This window comes from Gopherus flavomarginatus, chromosome 5 (genome assembly GCF_025201925.1).
Source record: "Gopherus flavomarginatus isolate rGopFla2 chromosome 5, rGopFla2.mat.asm, whole genome shotgun sequence".
Classification (NCBI taxonomy): Eukaryota; Metazoa; Chordata; order Testudines; family Testudinidae; genus Gopherus; species Gopherus flavomarginatus.
This window is the reverse complement of record NC_066621.1, coordinates 113129913-113149132: the sequence shown is the minus strand read 5'-3', so window position 1 is coordinate 113149132 and position 19220 is coordinate 113129913. Positions and strand designations below refer to the sequence as shown.

Below are 19220 nucleotides of genomic sequence, written 5' to 3'. Positions count from 1 at the left end.
TAACATTTTAGAAGAAGGCTTAGTCTTAATTTCAGTTAAATAGATTTTAAAAGAAATTCCAACTGAATTCAAAGTAATTTTGATTAGTTCTTTAGAGCTAACAAACTCTCTTAAGGAAGCAATTTTCAATACTGAAATTTAGCCTGTATTTCTTTAGTTCATTTTTAAATACAGGGGAAAAGCTGCAAACTCCTCACTTGCAACCAAATACAATATTTTTGCATGAGATACAGAAATGTTCCATTCAGGTAACAATATGGAGACTTTACAGCATCATACAAATGCTCTAGAGCAGACCAAATAGTCAAACAGCACACTTTTAGCTACAGATGTCTTTAAAATGTTGACAGTTGGAGTGTTTAATTCAAGCCCAGGAATCCAATTTCAATTTACTTCCTAGAACCTTATTAGAACCTACTGAAACTATATACAGTATTTAACTGACTAGGAGAAGTGCCTCTCATAAATAGAGTGAGAATGTGCTTCACACAGCTGATGCTCATACTCTTCTTTGCTATACGACAGAATTTGTCTGAGCACTGCTAACCTCCACAACTGATGTAGCTTTAGCTAAGCAAGTTCTAAATAGTGCTTACAACCACCTTTTAAAAGAGGAAATTGTTTCAACAGGCATTCAGACACCATTAGGTTAAAGCTCGTGTCTAAATAAATACATAAAATGGTGACAATAAATATGGACATTATTGTGAACTTGGATGTCACTAAGGTGCCTTGTGAAGCCACTATGGGAAAATCAGTTCTAATTAGACAGTCTATTCGTAGAGAGCTAATTTTCAATACGGGATTTTATATTTTATAAATACAAAATGTTTTTAAAAGTATAAAATAGCACTGTTTTCAATCCACAAGTGTCAGACAGGCAGCAGATGTTCAGGGAAAAGATTAGAGACATTCTTTACCTACACTGTGCAGACAAAGATGAGGTCTAGCCTATTTAATTTATACTCAACTAATTTTTTTTTTTTTGTTGTCCAGCATTTTTATTTTAACAGAAATGTCAGTTTGGCAGTGTCTTAGGCTTTATTCAATAGTTGTGGACTGAACGGACATTATTTAGCTCTCTCCTGGCCAGAGTTTTAAATGAGTTATATTCCACTGAAAAAGTACAAGAATTTTCCCACACTTTTGCTGCCAATTTAAAAAAAATCTGGCATTACGCAGAACCTTATATTTTAAGTAGGGACAGTGGTTAAGTCTTGTTTACTTTCTGCAACAGATTGGCCATCTCCCTCGGTTTCAAAATTGAGATTCACAAATGCATTACATGCTGTTGCCTCTGGTTGGTCTGTCTGGACAGTAGTCTCATCTTGTGGCTTGCTCTGCTGCTCTTGATATCGTCTCTCTGCCTCTTCTGACATTTTGTTTTCTTCCTCCTCCTCTTCCTCCTAAGAAAAAAATTCCACAAAATACAATACTTTCTGCAACCTGTATTCCTCACAACTCCTTCTGCAAAAATACATCAGTTTCAATTACAGGCATCCAAGCATATCTTTGCACTCACAAAAATTTTGTTTTCATTGATAGTTCAGCCATAACCACCAAAGCAAACATCAGTTACAAGTCACAGTAATCATTCAGAAATACTTTCTCCAGAATCACCTTTCACACTACTCTGAGAAATGAAGTTGAAGAGTTGAGCTTTCTCTACACATGCAAAGGAGATCTATACAGAGATACATTTTGACTTAAGCCAATTATTTGTCAACAGCAATAATGTGTAATGTTTCTGGCTATTACCTTTCAAATAAGGTTTGCATTTTCAACATTTTACAAAGATGTGCAAACAGAAGTCATTACTTGGTTATAAAACATCTTCCCCCAGCATGTGCTTTGGAATGTCAACCCTCAGAATTTCAGGAATTTGCCATTGTGAATGAAAAGTTTTACCATTTTAAAACACTAGAAATATTCTAAGTAAGAGGAACCAATGCAAAAGACACAGGATATTTGTGCAAGCCATTAATTTTGTGATACATCATGGGAAAGGGGGAAGAAAGGGGACATAAGCAGGGAAGTTGGGACAAGTTAAGTAGCTTGAAAAACAAATAAATGAAACACACATAAGGAACATTAAAAGACAAGTTACTTAATATTTCTGTAATTGTGAGTGAAAGACTTCAGTATAAATTGTTTCACTGTTTGTTAGGCTGTTCTTTCAGGAGTTACAATAACCGGATGAACAATTTAAAAAGGCACCTTAAAAACTGAGCCTCCACCATTCCTTTAAAGAATTCAGTCAGTCAGTGTCCAATAACCACTACATGCATCTCACACAATCTGCAAATTGTCCTTAAAGTGCACTGTGCAAGAGACTGGAATAGGAACACAGCAGTGACTAGGACTCACTAAGAGGGCTGGAAATTGCTAATTCAGTGGTAAGAGTCTAAAGGTGAGAAAGCATATGGGAAAAGAGCTTCTTTAAAAAGAAAAAAGATTCAAAGAAAAGGCTGAGGTTTAGGCCAAAGGGATTGAGCTCTCTTTAGTAAATACTACAGACAATGCAGTTTTCACTTTGTCAAACTTAACAGTAAAGAAAAAGACACACCTCCTTCTTCATCCTGTAATACTCATCAATGGCATACTGGTATTTTGGTGTACTTATGCCCAAAACGGATGCAATCTTTTCCCCAAGGAAGTCACACACTAAAAATAAAACAGAGGCTTTTACCTGAATTCCTTAGATTTCGTTGTCAGAGTTTTAAGACCAGTTCTACTTCAAAAGAGAGCAGCTGCTTAAAAAGATCATCATGTGTAGTTGGTCATAACTGCTCAATTTAGTGACATATTTACTGTTTACTGCTGTTCCACACTGGACAGCCAACCTAGTTAGGTAAAGAGATGGATTCTGTTACTTGTGCATATTGTTTAGTAAGCTCAAGTCAGTTCCACTTTCACGTTGTTTTCAGTGGGATTGCACACATGGTTGCATAAATGTCAGAGAGGGCAGAGTTTGGTCAGCAGAATCTTTATAACCTGCAAAAATGTGCGAGAAGGAAAGAATCCAGCTTAACTCCCAGGGCCCATGTTAAAAGTATATTTTCAAATGAGGACATATAATATGGAAAATAGACACAGAACCCCATAATGCCCATTTTTACATTCATTTTCAGAGTAGAACTGCACTTTAAACAAACAAGTTGATAATTCGGTGTGTTTAAAATATAATACCTTTATATATTTTAATTCATTAGCACATTCAATGTTACCAATAACTGTGGGTAACTAGTCAAAAATGCAGGAATTAATGACAAAACTGGAGGCTACACATACAATTAATAAAAGGAACCAAATAGTGTGAAAAATTTGACTGCAAAGGAAGTACTTTTAATTTTGTAATTCAGTACTTTTGCTTTAACAGATTCCAAAGCAGAACAAAATAAGCCTATGTAAAATAATGGCTAGATTACAAGTATTTGTACTGAGTGATGTTTGCAGCCAGCAAATAGAACAGAATGTATATAGAATATATATAGTTAGTGTGTGTGTGCGCGCGCCCACACACACACACACACACGTAGAATGTTCTATAGAATGTATGTATTGGCATAATGTAGATTCTGGGCTAGCAGTGTTTTAACAACACTGTGTGCTACACACAGCTGCATAGATCAATGGGATTTGATTTCAGTTCTCTCAGTTTAAGTCACCAGGGGCTAAGCAGGCATCATTTTACTCAAGATCATCCCTTCTAACAAAGAAGTGGAATAGATGAGCTCATGGCAATTCCTTGGCCAAAATGACTGCTGCACTATAGGGCCTAGAGGGCAAGGAGGATGAAAAACCAAGGAGAATGTACCATATATACTCGTTCATAAGCCAAATTTTTTTTAGTAAAAAAGGGAAGCACCAGAGAAGGGGGTCGGCTTATGAACGGGTATAGAAAGGGAGAGGTGGGACACAGCCCCTCCCCCAACAGAGGGAGCAAGGAGAGGCAGCACAGCCAGCAGAGCCAGAAGGGAAGAGGTGGGGCCAGAGTCTCTCTGCTTCTGGCCACGCCGCTCTCTCCCCAGCCTTGGAAGCAGATACAGCTCCGGGGCTGGCAGGCTCCGGGGCTGACCCCAACTTCTCCCCCACCAAAAGCATTTCCTCACCAGTTGCTGTCCCAGCCTGTCAGGGGTAGCAGCTGGCACGCTGGGACACTTTCTTTACTTAGGTTTACCTCCGTGCCTGCAGATGCTTGAACCATCTTGGCCCATCAGCAGCTTATCCTGATGGCCCGGGAGCCAAAAACATTGCTGATCCCTGAATTATAGGGTCGTCTTATGAATGGGTTAATTTTTTTCTATTTTTACTTATCCATCGAGGGGGCGGGGGTCAGCTTATAAACAAACCAGCTTATGATCGAGTATATACGGTACCTCAAATCTACAGGACCCCTCAGGAAAATAAGCTTACCAGATAATGTAAACTTGTTAGCTCTGTGCTTAACACTCTCCGAGAAGAGCAAATGAGAAGCTAGGTATTAGATAATCCAACAAACATCTCAAAAATACTGTGAATACAGATATTTATTTAACACAATATTCAGAATCTCAAGATAAGAACTATAACCGTATGCATACTGACTCTCTTCTACAAAGTTCTTTTCAGGCCAGGTCAAACAAATGATTTATAGACATCACTGCTGCAGACAGTAAGTTCTATAGAAAACAGACTTACAGACCAAATGGCCTTTGATTCGAAAACACTATTTTACACACATCCTTCTACTGAAGTTTTTATATGTCTGGTGGCACACCAAAGTATTTCCCTATTAAACCAAATCAGGACATATGTCACATCAATTAAATGCTCATGAACTGCAAGTGTCTAAAGCAGCTTTGATTCTAGCTTGGTTTTGTAAGTCAGCCAATTGGTGACCAAGTGCCACATACAACTGACAGATCATGCACATTTCTTCCCAGGAAGACAGGTTGATTACTTCTCACAACTCGCCTGAACAAATGTTTCCTTAGTAAGCCACAGATGAGGAAATTAGTATTTAGCAAGAGGGAGATTTTGGTTTATTCTTTCATTACATCTCTTTCAACAAAGATGGAAAGTTACACAACCAAAATATAGATGTGTGGCAGACTTGAGGAATTTTCCAGATGGCCAAGAAGTTACCTACCAGTCGTTACACCTCATCATGTAACAAGCTTTCAAAAAGCTAGTTAATATTCTTTGGAGTAGTTTACTTTAAAAAGTAAATGAACCAATACCTGATAAGGTTGACGTGGCAACTCTTAGCATATGAAACCACAAGTAGGGTCCCCAGGTAAGCGTAGACTGTAATGATAAAAAAAATTAATAAAAGAGTAGCATTGTAACCATAAAATTGTGGCACATAATACATGAAGTGTAGTAACTTAAAAATGGCACAGATCCAGAATAGAAAGCTGCCACCTTGTCTTTCTGCCAACAGTTTGTCAACGCTCAGCTCAGGTGCTTTGGTTTTAAGAAAGTTATACTAATTCTGGTTGCAGATCTTTAAAGCCTGATGTCACTGCACAAACCATAAAACTAGCCATTTCTAGGTGTCCATGCACATGTATGTCTTATTGCTTATACTTACTTCCCCCTCAAAAGAAATTCAACTCTCCACTCCATCAGAGAAAATGAATAGTTGGGCTTACACACTATACTGAAGGTCTTGAGTTCTGACCACCCAGGAAAACACAATTCCTGAGTCCTCTCCACCAGAATTCCCTGCTTCTATTTCCATTTCATTCATATATAAGGATCATTAGAAGATCAGTTGTCAAGATGCCCCTGGGAGAGAGGCAGTCTAGGTCAGGCAGGATTCAAATCTTATAGGGTTTTATAGATCCAAGTCAGCACCTTGAATTGCACCGAGAAGTATATATCTAATGCAGTCTAAAAAATGCTTCAAGTGGTTTGTATTGCAAAGTCAGGTAGCTATTGGCTTCAGGTAGTACAAGATCCAGCAAGTGGTCTTCAAGAGCACAGAACAGTATTAGCAGCAGTCTACTCTGGAAGTAACAAAAACGAATGATTATGGAGAGATGCACATCAATGGAAATATTGCAGCCTCAGGAAAAAATGGCTAAAGAACACACTGATGATGTCACTATCTAGAACCTCAGGAGGACATGGGAATCCCATGGCATTTTGTCTAGGTTTCTAACCTGCTGAAAAAGGTTGAGAATCCCTCTAGGTCATACAATTTGTTGGGGAGGGGAATGGAGAAAAATCAAAAATAATTTCTAACCAGTTCTAATGGCAAGGCTAGAGACCTTGACCATTGTGAAAAGACAAATTCTAGTTAAATTATATAAGACATGTATATGTTTCTCATAAATAATAGAGCTTGCCTGAAAAAACTTTGAAAATCTCCAGCTTCTGAATTCAAATGAGGTTTGTTTTTTTGTTTTTTTTATAAGAAACTGTCAGTAGAGGGGTCTTTCTGCTGGAAAGTACCAGTAAAATGGTACTGAGACATACCTGAACCATTATCTATAAAATAAGATTCTAGAATTGTCACTTTGAAGCCTAAAATGTCTGCTGAGTCAGTGTGAAATGATGGAAACAGCCACAAGAATGGCTGAGAGCTCTTTTGTTCACAAGACTAGGTTCAATCACCACTGGTGTTTGCAGTCTGTATCATCCAGTTTAAGTTCTCAGCCATTTTGACTTTATGAATTACACCCGAGCAATAGCACAGGTTTTCAACTACAGTAAGGCATTTATCTCTTCCACGCCAAGAGTCTTTAACCATTGTGACAAAGATAACTCAACCAACCACCACTCTTACTCTACAGCTAGTTTGCATGCAACAATTTCACTCGTCACGAAAGAGACTACATAGATCAGAGGTGGGCAAACTGCAGCCCATGGGCCACATCCAGCCTGTGGGACCCTCCTGCCTGACCCTTGAGCTCTAGACTGCGCGGCGGCGTGGCTGCCAGTCCTGGTGCTCTGAGTGGCATGGTAAGGGGACGAGGAGGTCGTATAAGGGGCAAGAGGTCCCCAGGAGGAGTCAGGGAGTAGTTGGATAGGCATGGGAGTCCTGGGGGACCTGTCAGGGCGTGGGGGTGTGAATACGGGACAGGGAGCGAGGGTACTGGGAGGGGGCGGTCAGGGGACAAGGAGCAGGGGGTGTTGGATGGGTTGGGGATTCTGAGGGGAGCAGGAAGTGGGAGGGGGCGGATAGCAGGCAGGGGCCAGGCTGTTTGGGAAGGCATAGCCGTCCCCACTCAGTCCTCCATATAGTTTCGGAACCCCAATGTGACACTCAGGCCAAAAAGTTTGTCCACCCCGACAGAGATGATGGATTACTTAGCCCAAGTGGCACACCCGTGCAATAGCAAGGGTTTTCAGATGCTATTTTACAATGATGGAGTTATTTAAGCCATGACAAGTACCAGGGTGGATAAAACTCAATGATTTCAAAAAACAAAACTAATTGTTTTTTATTTAAATTAGATTTTTTTTTATAAAATGCTTTGAGGGAAAAAACCTTTCTAAGATTATTAAAACTAAGATACAGTATAGTTCAAAGATATCTCATACTGGAATAGAGATTATAAATTCTAATTCTAAGTATGAGACAATATGTTCATGTAATGTTTAAGAAAAGTTTTGTAAATGAGTTCCAATAGTTCATGGATTACGGACTCAATCTTATGAGGTTCCAGGGGCTTCTGTATAATTATTTAGGTTAATCTTTCTATCTACCCAATGAGACTCTGTGCTCAGTCTAGAAGATACATCAGAGATGCTTAGGTTTTACAGTTCTCAAACTGTGGATTTGTATCTCCAGAGATAACATGCTTGTTAACAGCAAAAAATGTTTTTAAAATAGAAACAAAAACAAACAAACAAACATACAGAGGTGAGAAATAACAGACCTCAACCCTTTTGTCCCTCTGCAAATGTGTGTACACACAGTCAATCCCTTACCGCTCTCTAAAAGTGCAAAGTTTCAAAAAGTTCAATGAACAGAAGATTGTTGGGGGCAGAATAGATCTGGACAAGGAGAAGATGTCTGGAGATAAATGTGAGACAGGAGGACAGGCAGTAGAAACAAAAGTGAAGCTGTTTGAGAAGCATATTCCAGAAGTCTTGAGGTCTTTCAGAGTGTAGCCTTCACTGATTTGAGATCTACCATACCATTCTCTCACTAGAAGGGAAAACCTATAACGCCAGCAGGCCATAAAAAGAGACCCAGTTTGGGAATATTTTAATGAAGTTCCTTTACCTGGGGGTAAGACAGGCATGCATGCAAAATGCAAACAGTGCAACAAAGAAATGCAAGGCCTGGTTGCCCGAATGAAATAACATCATGAGAAGCGTTCCTTCTCAGGAGGAAGCTGCATTAAAGATGATGAAAGGAACATGTCTGAACATGCAGGATCTTCCGGTTGGAAAACTTTTTTATTTCATACTTCTTTCTTAAGGACTGCTTGTCTTCCTTCTGGAGACTCTTCTTGAATTCTCATGTTGGAGCAAAAAATATAGTTGTTACTCTATGGCAGTGTTTCCCAAACTTGGGATGCCGCTTGTGTAGGGAAAGTCCCTGGCGGGCCAGGCCAGTTTGTTTACCTGCCACGTCCGCAGGTCCAGTTGATCGCGACTCTCATTGGGTGTGGTTCACTGCTCCAGGCTAATGGGGCAGCCAGTACGTCCCTCGGTCCGCATCGCTTCCCGCGGCCCCCATTGGCCTGGAGCAGCGAACCGCAGCCAGTACAGAAATAACTGATACATCAGGAAATGCACACACAGCAGAATACTTACAAGAAGTAGCAGTAAAAGCTATAACAAACTGAAAAAAGATTCAAACGTCTAGTATGCAGGTTGGTCACAGACAAGCTGCAAATGTATCCAAGATTAGAAGAAATTTAGAAGAGAGTCCCAAGCTAACCACATACGGTTGCAATGCTCATTTGATGCACCTCCTAGCCAAAGACTTCAGTGTTCCAGAAATAAAGGCTAATGTTGTTGAAATTGCAAAATACTTCCATAACAATCACTTTGCAGAAGCAGCTCTGAAAAAAGTGGGAGGAACCAAGCTAACTCTCCCACAAGATGTGTGATGGAACTCAGTGGTGGACTGTTTTGAGCACTATATCAAGAACTGACCTAATCTGATGACAGTTAGTGAACAAAATTGTGAAAAAACAGATGGCACTGTCACAGCCAAAGTTCTCAACATTGGGCTTAGGAGAAATGCTGAACACATGTGGAGTACCCTGAAGCCTATTTCTGTAGCCTTGAACAAAATGCAAGGAAATAGTGGTTTTATCGCTGATGCTGTTGAAATCTGGAAGGAACTGAGTGAGATCTTAAAGAGAGAAATATGCAATGACATTGTTTTTTTGATGCTTGTAATTTAACTAATGGGACAAGTACAGTACTATCTCCAGCTCATTTTCTTGCAAATATTCTCAATACTCATACCAGAGTCAAATCTTAACTGCTGAAGAAGAGGCTTTGACATGGACATCCAGCAATCATCCCTCCATTATGCCAATTATAATAAACTTCAGAGCTAAGGGTGAACTATTCAAGAAATATGTTTGCTGATGACGTTTTAAAGAAAGTCACACCGGTGAACTGGTGAAAGTCACTTATGCACTTGAATTCAGAGGCTGTTGAAGTGATAATCTCACTTAACAGCAGTAGCTTTTTCTGCCAGTGTAGGACATAGACCATAAGAACAGCTGTACTGGGTCAGACCAAAGGTCCATCCAGCCCAGTATCTATCTACTGACAGTGGCCAATGCCAGGTGCCCCAGAGGGAGTGAACCTAACAGGTAATGATCAAGTGATCTCTCTCCTGCCATCCATCACCACCCTCTGACAAACAGAGGCTAGGGACACCATTCCTTACCCTTCCTGGCTAATATCCATTAATGGACTTACCCTCCCTGAATGTATCCGGCTCTTTTAAACCCTGTTATAGTACTAGCCTTCACAACCTCCTCAGGCAAGGAGTTCCACAAGCTGACTGTGCACTGTGTTTGTTTTAAACCTGCTGCCAATTAATTTCATTTGGTGGCCCCTAGTTATATTATGGGAACAAGTAAATAACTTTTCCTTATTCACTTTCTCCACATCACTCATGATTTTACATCTCTCTATCACAGGAGTCGGCAACCTTTCAGAAGTGATGTGCTGAGTCTTCATTTATTCACTCTAATTTAAGGTTTCATGTGCCAGTAATACATTTTAACATTTTTTAGAAGGTCTCTTTCTGTAAGTCTATAATATATAACTAAACTATTGTTTACATACAACATATAGTACAATAAAGTAAATAAGGTTTTTTAAATGTTTAAGCAGCTTCATTTTAAATGAAGTTAAAACACAGAGCTCCCCGGACCAGTGGCCAGAACCCGGGCAGTAAGAGTGCTGCTGAAAATCAGCTCGCGTGCCGCCTTCGGCACACGTGCCATAGGTTGCCTACCCCTGGTCTATAATATCCCCCCTTAGTCTCCTCTCTTCCAAGCTGAGAAGTCCTAGCCTCTTTAATCTCTCCTCATATGGGACCCCTTCTAAACCCCTAATCATTTTAGTTGCCCTTTTCTGAATCTTTTCTAATGCCAGTATATCTTTTTTGAGATGAGGAGACCACATCTGTATGCAGTATTCAAGACGTGGGCATACCATGGATTTATATAAGGGCAATACGATATTCGCTGTCTTATTCTCTATCCCCTTTTTAATGATTGCTAACATCCTGTTTGCTTTTTTGACTGCCGCTGAACATTGCAAAATAATATTTTCTTCCTTTGGACTAATTCATTCCAAACTGAGAAATCGTTTGGGACCTGAAAAAGCAGGAAAGCTTGTTTTTCTTTTCCAAATTATGAACAAACAGGAAAATGAAGGTGAAGACGACTGAGTTAACTGCAGAAGCCAAAATTTTAAGTTTCTCATGTTGAGTTGGCTGACAGTTTAATTTTCTTTTTTTAATATTTCATTTAACTATTTTAGTTAACAATTTTAACAAAAACAAACCTGATTTTAAAAAACTTGAATGTTTAACTAAATTCAAATGCTTATTTTGTTATAATATTCTATGTTTGTTTTTTAAGAAAAAACCAGAATACATAACATTGTTGTTTTAGTTAAATAAAACAATTTGTGTGTCTGTCTGGTGACGTTCTCCTCCTAATACAGCATGGCAAGAAAATCCTCCAAATATTAAATGATTAACCTGTTGAATTGGAGATATTTATGAAGTCATTAGAAGGTGAACTATCTGCTTCAATTACCTTTCGTAAATGAAATAACCCAGGCCTGCACAACATGCGGCCAGCGAAGATTCACTGTGCGGCCCGCAGCCGGGATTCAAAAGGCTCTGAGCTGCCCTTTAAATCCCAGCCGCCAGGGCCGGCTTTAGGCCAATTCAACCAATTCCCCTGAATCGGGCCCCGCGGCCCAGTACGGTGTACTGGCAAAAGCTGGTGCGCTGTACTAGGGTGGCCCAGCTTCCCTAGGGGGCAATTTGAAAGGCCTGGGGCTCCCAGCAGGGGCTGGCCCCAGACCCTTTAAATAGCCACCAGAGCACCACTGCTGGAGCCATGGGGTAGGGCTGTGGGGCTCTGTAGACTATTTAAAATGTCCGGGACTCTCATTGCTTCTACCGTCCCAGCCCTTTAAATAGCCATTGGAGCCCCACCGCTTCCCCAGGGGTCCCGTGGCTATTTAAAGGGCTGGAACGGTAGAAGAAGGGGAGCCCCGGGCCCTTAAAATATCCCCAGAGCCCTCAGGTAGCAGGAGGTTCCAGGGGCTATTTAAAGGGCCAGGGCTCCAGCTCCCTCTGCCGCCCCAGTCCTTTAAATAGCTGCCGGAGCCCTGCTGCTTCCCCAGGGCTCCCTCAGCTATTTATAGGGCTGGGGCGGTAGAAGCAGGGGAGCCCTGGGCCCTTTAAATAGCCCCTAAGCCCCGGGCTGCTGCTGCTGCTACCCTGGTGGGGGAGGGAGGAGGAGAGGGCACTCACCATACAAGATGGGCTGTACCCCCTGTACCTGCACCAGCTGCCCGCAGCCAACCCCTGTTGCACCCCCTGCCCGCACCAGCCCTGAACCCCCTGCCCTGCCTGCACCAGTTCCTGTCTGCAGCTGCAGACGGGATTCAAAGGGCTCTGGGCTGCCCGCAGAGATTCCCGGCCGCAGCTGAGGTTTAAAGGGCTCAGGGCTCCCCGCGGCTGCAGGCAGCCCAGAGCCCTTTGAATCCAGACCGCGGCTCCAGCGGATGGGCTGGGGCTGGGATTTCAAGGGCTCGGGCTCCCCTCAGCAGTAGGAGCTCTGGGCCCTTTAAATCCCTGCCCCAGCCTCGCAAAGCTCCAGGTTCCCCCAGCCTCGCAAAGCTCCAGGTTCCCCCAACCGCTGGAGCCCCGGGCCCTTTAATTTGACCCTGAGGGCTCCCAGCCACCTCTTCAGCTGGGAGCCTCTGGTTGATTTAAAATCAAGTATCACCTCCCCACCCCCAACCTTCCTTTTTGACCCACAGCTGTTTTGGTGGGGCGACGCTGGGGAAGGAGGGTTTGTTTCTGCAGGGCTGAGCGGTGCTGGGGCGGGGTGTTTCCGCTGGGGCGGAAGGTCCGGGGGGGGCGGGGGAGTGTTTCCGCAGGGCCGCGGGGGTTTCGGCCCTCAGCTGTTTTCTTTGGAGTAATGTATCAGAGGGTAGCCGTGTTAGTCTGGATCTTAAAAGCAACAAAGAGTCCTGTGGCACCTTATAGACTAACAGACGTTTTGGAGCATGAGCTTTCGTGGGTGACATGCATCTGACGAAGTGGGTATTCACCCACGAAAGCTCATGCTCCAAAACGTCTGTTAGTCTATAAGGTGCCACAGGACTCTTTGCTTCTTTGGAGTAATGTGGCTCTTGCCGCTTTACGAGTTGTGCAGGCCTGAAATAATCATTCATTTTCTCATATAGCTGTAAAACTAATCTGAAAAGTTTTCAAATAAATCACTTTAAAAATGTATAATACGGACTTTCTAAAAATGAAACCTACATCTATCTGAGTTGTGAAGAATATGTACTAAGGTTATAACAACCAACAAGAATGCACTTTTATGTAGAAATCCATAAATAAATCTAGTCTTCCTTACTAGTGATTTAAATCAAATCCACCCTGACAAGTACTGTTTAAAACAAGTGTGAAAATTCTTATTTTGTATGTTATTTAATATGTATATACTTATCAAAGGTTTTAGAAATAATCTCTATGGTTTTAAAACAAAGGATCACAATTACATTTTGTGTATGTATGCAGATTACCAGATTTTAGTGCTTATCTGACAGAACGTTCCTCTGGCTTACACAAGACCAGCTTTCACACTACCTGCATCATTCTATTGACTGCCTACCGAGAATCCAGACAATGTATTTTTAGCAGGTGTTATAGGAAGTGTTCCGCTATGGTGACAAGCATAAGCAAAAAGGCTGCTGTCCTAGCTGCACAAAAGCACTCTATGCTTTTTAATTAAGCACTCAGTTGGCAGTCGTTTTAATGACAGTCACTTTTGTGCTTGTTTAGTCAGAGAAGTCAGGAAGAGTGCTGGAAAGGATGCTGCTATAAACGGGAGTAACGGTTGGCACCAGCACAACCCTACAGATAAACAATGTGTGATAAGGTGAAAAAGGCATTCACACAGTGCACAGGACAAACCATTTTAGAGTGCTGCTGGTTAGCAGTGAGCAAGCAGCTAGAAGCATTACTTTAACATTTAAAAATACCAAAAGGAACTGAACTTCTCAAAGTAACAGGAATGTAAGAAACCACATGCAGAATTCTTTTAAACATACTATTGAAATAATGCAAATTCAGATATAATTTAATAGCACTTTTAATTCAATGATATGTACATAATCTTCTAGTTTCCACTACCTTGCCACAATGCAAAATTAAACAGATTTCATAGAGGTGGTCCTGACTTACTAAAAGTTTTAATAAGATTCTAGGGGAAAAAAAAAAAAAGAGTTATTTATCAGAGTCCTTGCTTCGATTACAAACTGTGCCCTTAATACAACCAGCATAACTAGTTAATATGAAACACTGTATCCCATAATCCAAAAGGTAAAGTCTCAAAGGAGGGAGAAAGACAAAAGAAGCTATTCTGTGCTAATTCAACAGGAAAAGAGAAAGATGTGTTTCACTGTGAAACACTAGGAACAAGGAAACTCACACACGGAATAATCCTGCTTTCCTTTCTTCTTACTTGCTCACTCAGTTTACATGGACAGGATTTTCCAAAGGTGCCAAAAGTTCCCAAAAGCAGTACAAACTAGGATGTAGAGAATAGCTAGTTTGCAAGTGGCTAATAGAGACCCTTCAGAGTTAGATGAACAGAGTTACCACATAAAACTCTTACTGTGACTGTGAAGTAGCTTTAAATTTATTGAGGGTCACTTGCTGGAGAATTCTCTGCACCTTGAGGTCTTTAAACCACGATTTGAGGACTTCAGTGATTCAGACATAGGTTAGGAGTGTTTGTTACAGGAGTGAGTGGGTGAGATTCTGTGGCCTGCATTGTGCAGGAGGTCAGACTAGATGACCATAATGGTCCCTTCTGACCTTAAGTCTATGAATCTATGAGTAATACTGGAAAAATGGCACTTAAAATAAGCCTTATTGACAGGCATCCTGACAGTGCATTTCAATCCCCTATGCTCAAAGAAATCTCAATACTTTGATTGGGAGAATGGGGGTAGAAAAGTACTATGTTCTTCTAATGGAATTTATCAAAAAAATTGCAATAGAAGATGGAATTAGTGCTTAACAGACAGAAATGAAACAAGATTTGCAACATTAAATACACACACATACCCTCTCTAACTAAATTCGGACAGAGAAGGAAAATGCAACTAAAATTAAAATTTACAAACAGCTCAAGGAAGATTCAGCTATAGTAGCATACAGTTCTATTCTTAAGGAAGCTCACTCACTAGGAGAAGTATTAGCCCTAGTATCTAAAAGACTCAAAAAGGACATTTAATAAGAGCTCTACACATTGGGGACCCACCTATTCTTTTAGGAAAGAAAACCTCACACATTCAGATTTTCAAGAGACAACATGGCAGCAAATTACCTGTCATGACAATAGGAACAACAAATCTAGTGTAACTACACACTGTAATGGACTAATAACTTTAACATCATTTAAAAGCAGCAAAGAATCCTGTGGCACCTTATAGACTAACAGACATTTTGGAGCATGAGCTTTTGTGGGTGAATACCCACTTCGTCGGATGCATGTAGTGGGAATTTCCAGGGGCAGGTATATATATGCAAGCAAGCTAGAGATAATGAGGTTAATTCAATCAGGGAGGAAGAGCCCCTGTTCTAGCAGCTGAGGTGTGAAAACCAAGGGAGGAGAAACTGGTTTTGTAGTTGGCTAGCCATTCACAGTCTTTGTTTAATCCTGAGCTGATGGTGTCAAATTTGCGGATGAACTGATGCTCAGCAGTTTCTCTTTGAAGTCTGGTCCTGAAGTTTTTTTGCTGCAGGATGGCCATCTTAAGGTCTGCTATAGTGTGGCCAGGGAAAGGATAAATGGACACAAATCAGATATTAGGAATGGCAATATACAAAAGCCTGTAGGAGAACACTTCAACCTCCCTGGCCACACTATAGCAGACAGAGGCGTAGCAAGCGCCCTCCATACCCTCCGACCGGAGGGGGCCCTGCAAGGAAGGGGGCCCATAAAAGTGGCAAAAAAAATGTAAGGTATAACTAGGTAAGTGACATTTATTGACGCTATTGCACAATCCATGTCGGTTTTACTGACAAAACCGTGATGTCATTATGATACATCATAATGCTATTGGCTACATCAGTTGTCTGTCGGTCAGTTTCGAATTTTAGTTGGACCCATTCAAAGAATGTGTATTTGCATTCATAATGGCGGTCGGCGGATAAATGTTATTAATTTAGTTGTTTAGTTTATCGTTTCCAATGCAGAAGTGTGCTTTGTGATGTCCAAGAGCGGAGCTAGTAAACGAAAGGCAGCAAAAGATGCCGAGAAAGAACTTGAGAAAATTCCGAAGTTGTCAACGTATTTTGCGCTGCAATCCAACGTACCGGTACAGGCACATGAAACAGACAGCACTAGCAGCAACTAATTGTATCCAGAAGTATCCAGAAGTGCTTCAAGTGAGGTCGAAGGTGAAGCCAGCTGTTCTACCAAACAAACTGTGACAGATATTCCAGCTGCTGCCGGGAAAGAAGTATCTGAATCTGAACCACTGACTGATGATCCAGGAGATTGGCCGTCTATAATATCAGACAGGCAAGTGTGTGACATTGTTGCACGTGGCCCACCGCAGCAGAATGAAAGTTACGAATTTCCATTTAACGAGGAAAGACGGAGGTTCACAAGTACTCATTTCTATCGAACCATGGCAAATGGCGAGAAGATAAGACCTTCATGGTTAATGTACTCAGTTCAGAAAGATGCCATTTTTTGTTTTTGTTGTAAATTATTTGGCACTGGCGACATACCGCTACGTCGTGGAACATCTGCTTGGAAAGCACTGTCAAAAAGACTTCAGCAGCATGAAACAAGCAAAGGTCATCAAGACTGTATGGTGAAATGGTTTGACCTTCGGTCAGGCATAGTAAACCGTACATCTATTGACCAACTCGAATTGCAGGCTTTTCTGAAAGAAAGAGATTTCTGGAGAAAATGTTGTCAAATGCATGGTTGATGTGGTTATTTTCTTGTCCGAAAGAAACTTGGCATTTCGAGGAAGTAATGAAAAGCTCTGCGATCCTTCGAATGGCAACTTTTTGGGACTGTTTGAATTGCTTGCAAAGTATGATACTGTCCTCAGCGAACTTTTACAGAGGATTAAGAAGGCAGAGACGCATGTTCAGTACCTCAGTCCACAGATCCAAAACGAGCTGATTCAACTTGTTGCCAGTAACATTCAAGAGGCCAACATAGCGCAGCTTAAAAAAGCAAAATATTATTCAGTTATTTTGGACTGTACTCCCGACGTGTCACATGAAGAACAGATGTTTGTGGTGTTACGCTTTGTTGAATGCAACGGTGAAGATGGTGTCAATATTCATGAAGTGTTTGTTGGTTTTCTTAATGTTCATGATACAACTGGCGAGGGCTTATTGGAAGCGTTTCTTGAAAAGGCAAACAACTTAGGAATAGACATTGCTGACATGAGAGGCCAAGCTTACGATAACAGCGCAAATATGAGAGGAAAGAATAAAGGAGTTCAAGCCCGCATGCTAGAAATAAATGACTGTGCCTCATATGTACCATATGGAGCTCACACTTGGAATCTTGTGATCTCAGACGCAGCAAAGTCATCGAAATATGCCGTTGATTTTTTCGGTCTGATTAACAGAATATACGTTATATTTTCTTCTTAACCTTCACGTTGGGATATACTTCAAGAACATATGCCAATATCTGTTAAAGGGTTATCGGACACTCGTTGGGAGTCGAGAATTGATGCTGTGAAGCCATTGCGTTATCACCTTGAAGAATTGTGCAATACTTTGTCATCTTTGCGAGAACATGCGCTCGAAAACGAAAGATGGCAATACAGCAACAGAAGCCGGTGCCCTTTTAGACTATGTTACTACGTGGCCTTTTGTTCTGACTGTGTACACGTGGTACGATATACTATTTCACATCAATAAAACCAGCAAATTCAGTCACCAGATGTGTCAATTGACATACTGCAGGCAGAAGTCGGTGCTACAAGGAAGTTTTTGGAAGACTATCGAAATACAGGATATAACTCTGTGGTCACAAATGCACGTGAAATAGCAGAGCATATGGGTATTGAGCAGGTGTTTCCAGAAACCAGGGTGCGACGTAAGAAGAGAATGTTTGATTACGAATGTGCTGATGATTCGAGTCGTCTTTCTGCCGAAGAAAAATTCAAATCGCAGTTCTTTCTTGTTCTCACTGATCAGGCCATATCTTCTGTTTCGTCGCGATTTGACCAACTCGTGGAGTGGTATAAGTTGTTTGGATTTCTGTACAACGCTAACAGCCTGAAGCAGTGTCACAGAGAAAATGAACTGGAAAATCACAGCAAAAATTTTGAAAGAAAAATGGGAGACATTGATGCCAACGAACTCATAATGGAATTGAATCGTTTTATTTATGTCATCGAGAAAGAGAGAGGACTTGTCATGGCAAACAATTTTTTAACGTACATATACAAGAACAGCCTTCAGGAGATATATCCGAATCTTTGCATTTGCATCAGAATTCTTCTGACCACACCAGTTACTGTCGCTGGTGCTGAAAGGAGCTTCAGCAGAATGAAACTGATCAAGAATATCCTGCACTCAACCATGACAGATGACAGGCCTTCTGCGCTTGCAGTTATCTCAAATCGAAAACAAGATTGCCAGATCTCTGGACTATGACGCATTGATCAACCAATTTGCGGAGAACAAGGCTCGAAAGAAGCGCTTTGCGTAAATACGGAATACATGTACACTGTAGGCCTATGTATACATAATATGAACCCTGAATATTGTATAAAATAAAAACCGCATTCCAGTTTCTGCATTGTAAGGGGCCCCAGACATATGTTCAGAGGGGGCCACGCTCTTTGTTGCTACAGCCCTGATAGCAGACCTTAAGATGGCTATCCTGCAGCAAAACACCTTCATGACCAGACTTCAAAGAGAAACTGCTGAGCTTCAGTTCATCTGCAAATTTGACACTATCAGCTCAGGATTAAACAAAGACTGTGAATGGCTTGCCAACTTCAAAACCAGTTTCTCCTCCCTTGGTTTTCACACCTCAGCTGCTAGAACACGGCCTCATCCTCCCTGATTGAACTAACCTCATTATCTCTAGCTTGCTTACATATATATACCTGCCCCTGGAAATTCCCACTACATGCATCCGATGAAGTGGGTATTCACCCACGAAAGCTCATGCTCCAAAACGTCTGTTAGTCTATAAGGTGCCACAGGATTCTTTGCTGCTTTTACAAATCCAGACTAACACGGCTACCTCTCTGATACTTAAGATTATTTAGTCAAAGCAGAGCTAAGAAAGACAACACATATTGTCAAGTATCAGAGGGGTAGCCATGTTAGTCTGGATCTGTAAAAGCAGCAAAGAATCCTGTGGCACCTTATAGACTAACAGATGTTTTGGAGCATGAGCTTTCGTGGGTGAATACCCACTTCTTCAGATGCATGTGGTGGAAATTTCCAGGGGCAGTATATATATGCTAGCAAGCAAGCTAGAGAT

At 41.3% G+C, this 19220-nt stretch overlaps 1 protein-coding gene across 1 annotated transcript in view; it reads right to left on the bottom strand.

The window, feature by feature from the left end:
* Positions 1–983: 983 nt before the first annotated feature.
* Positions 984–19220, bottom strand: part of FAM177A1 (family with sequence similarity 177 member A1) — a 42016-nt gene continuing 23779 nt past the window's right edge. The window contains exons 3-5 of the mRNA XM_050954008.1: positions 5223–5289; positions 2567–2664; positions 984–1406 (exon numbers count right to left, since the gene is read on the bottom strand). Of these exons, the coding sequence (XP_050809965.1) occupies positions 1194–1406; positions 2567–2664; positions 5223–5289 (378 nt within the window). The 3' untranslated portion in view covers positions 984–1193. The remainder of the gene's footprint in view (positions 1407–2566; positions 2665–5222; positions 5290–19220) is intronic.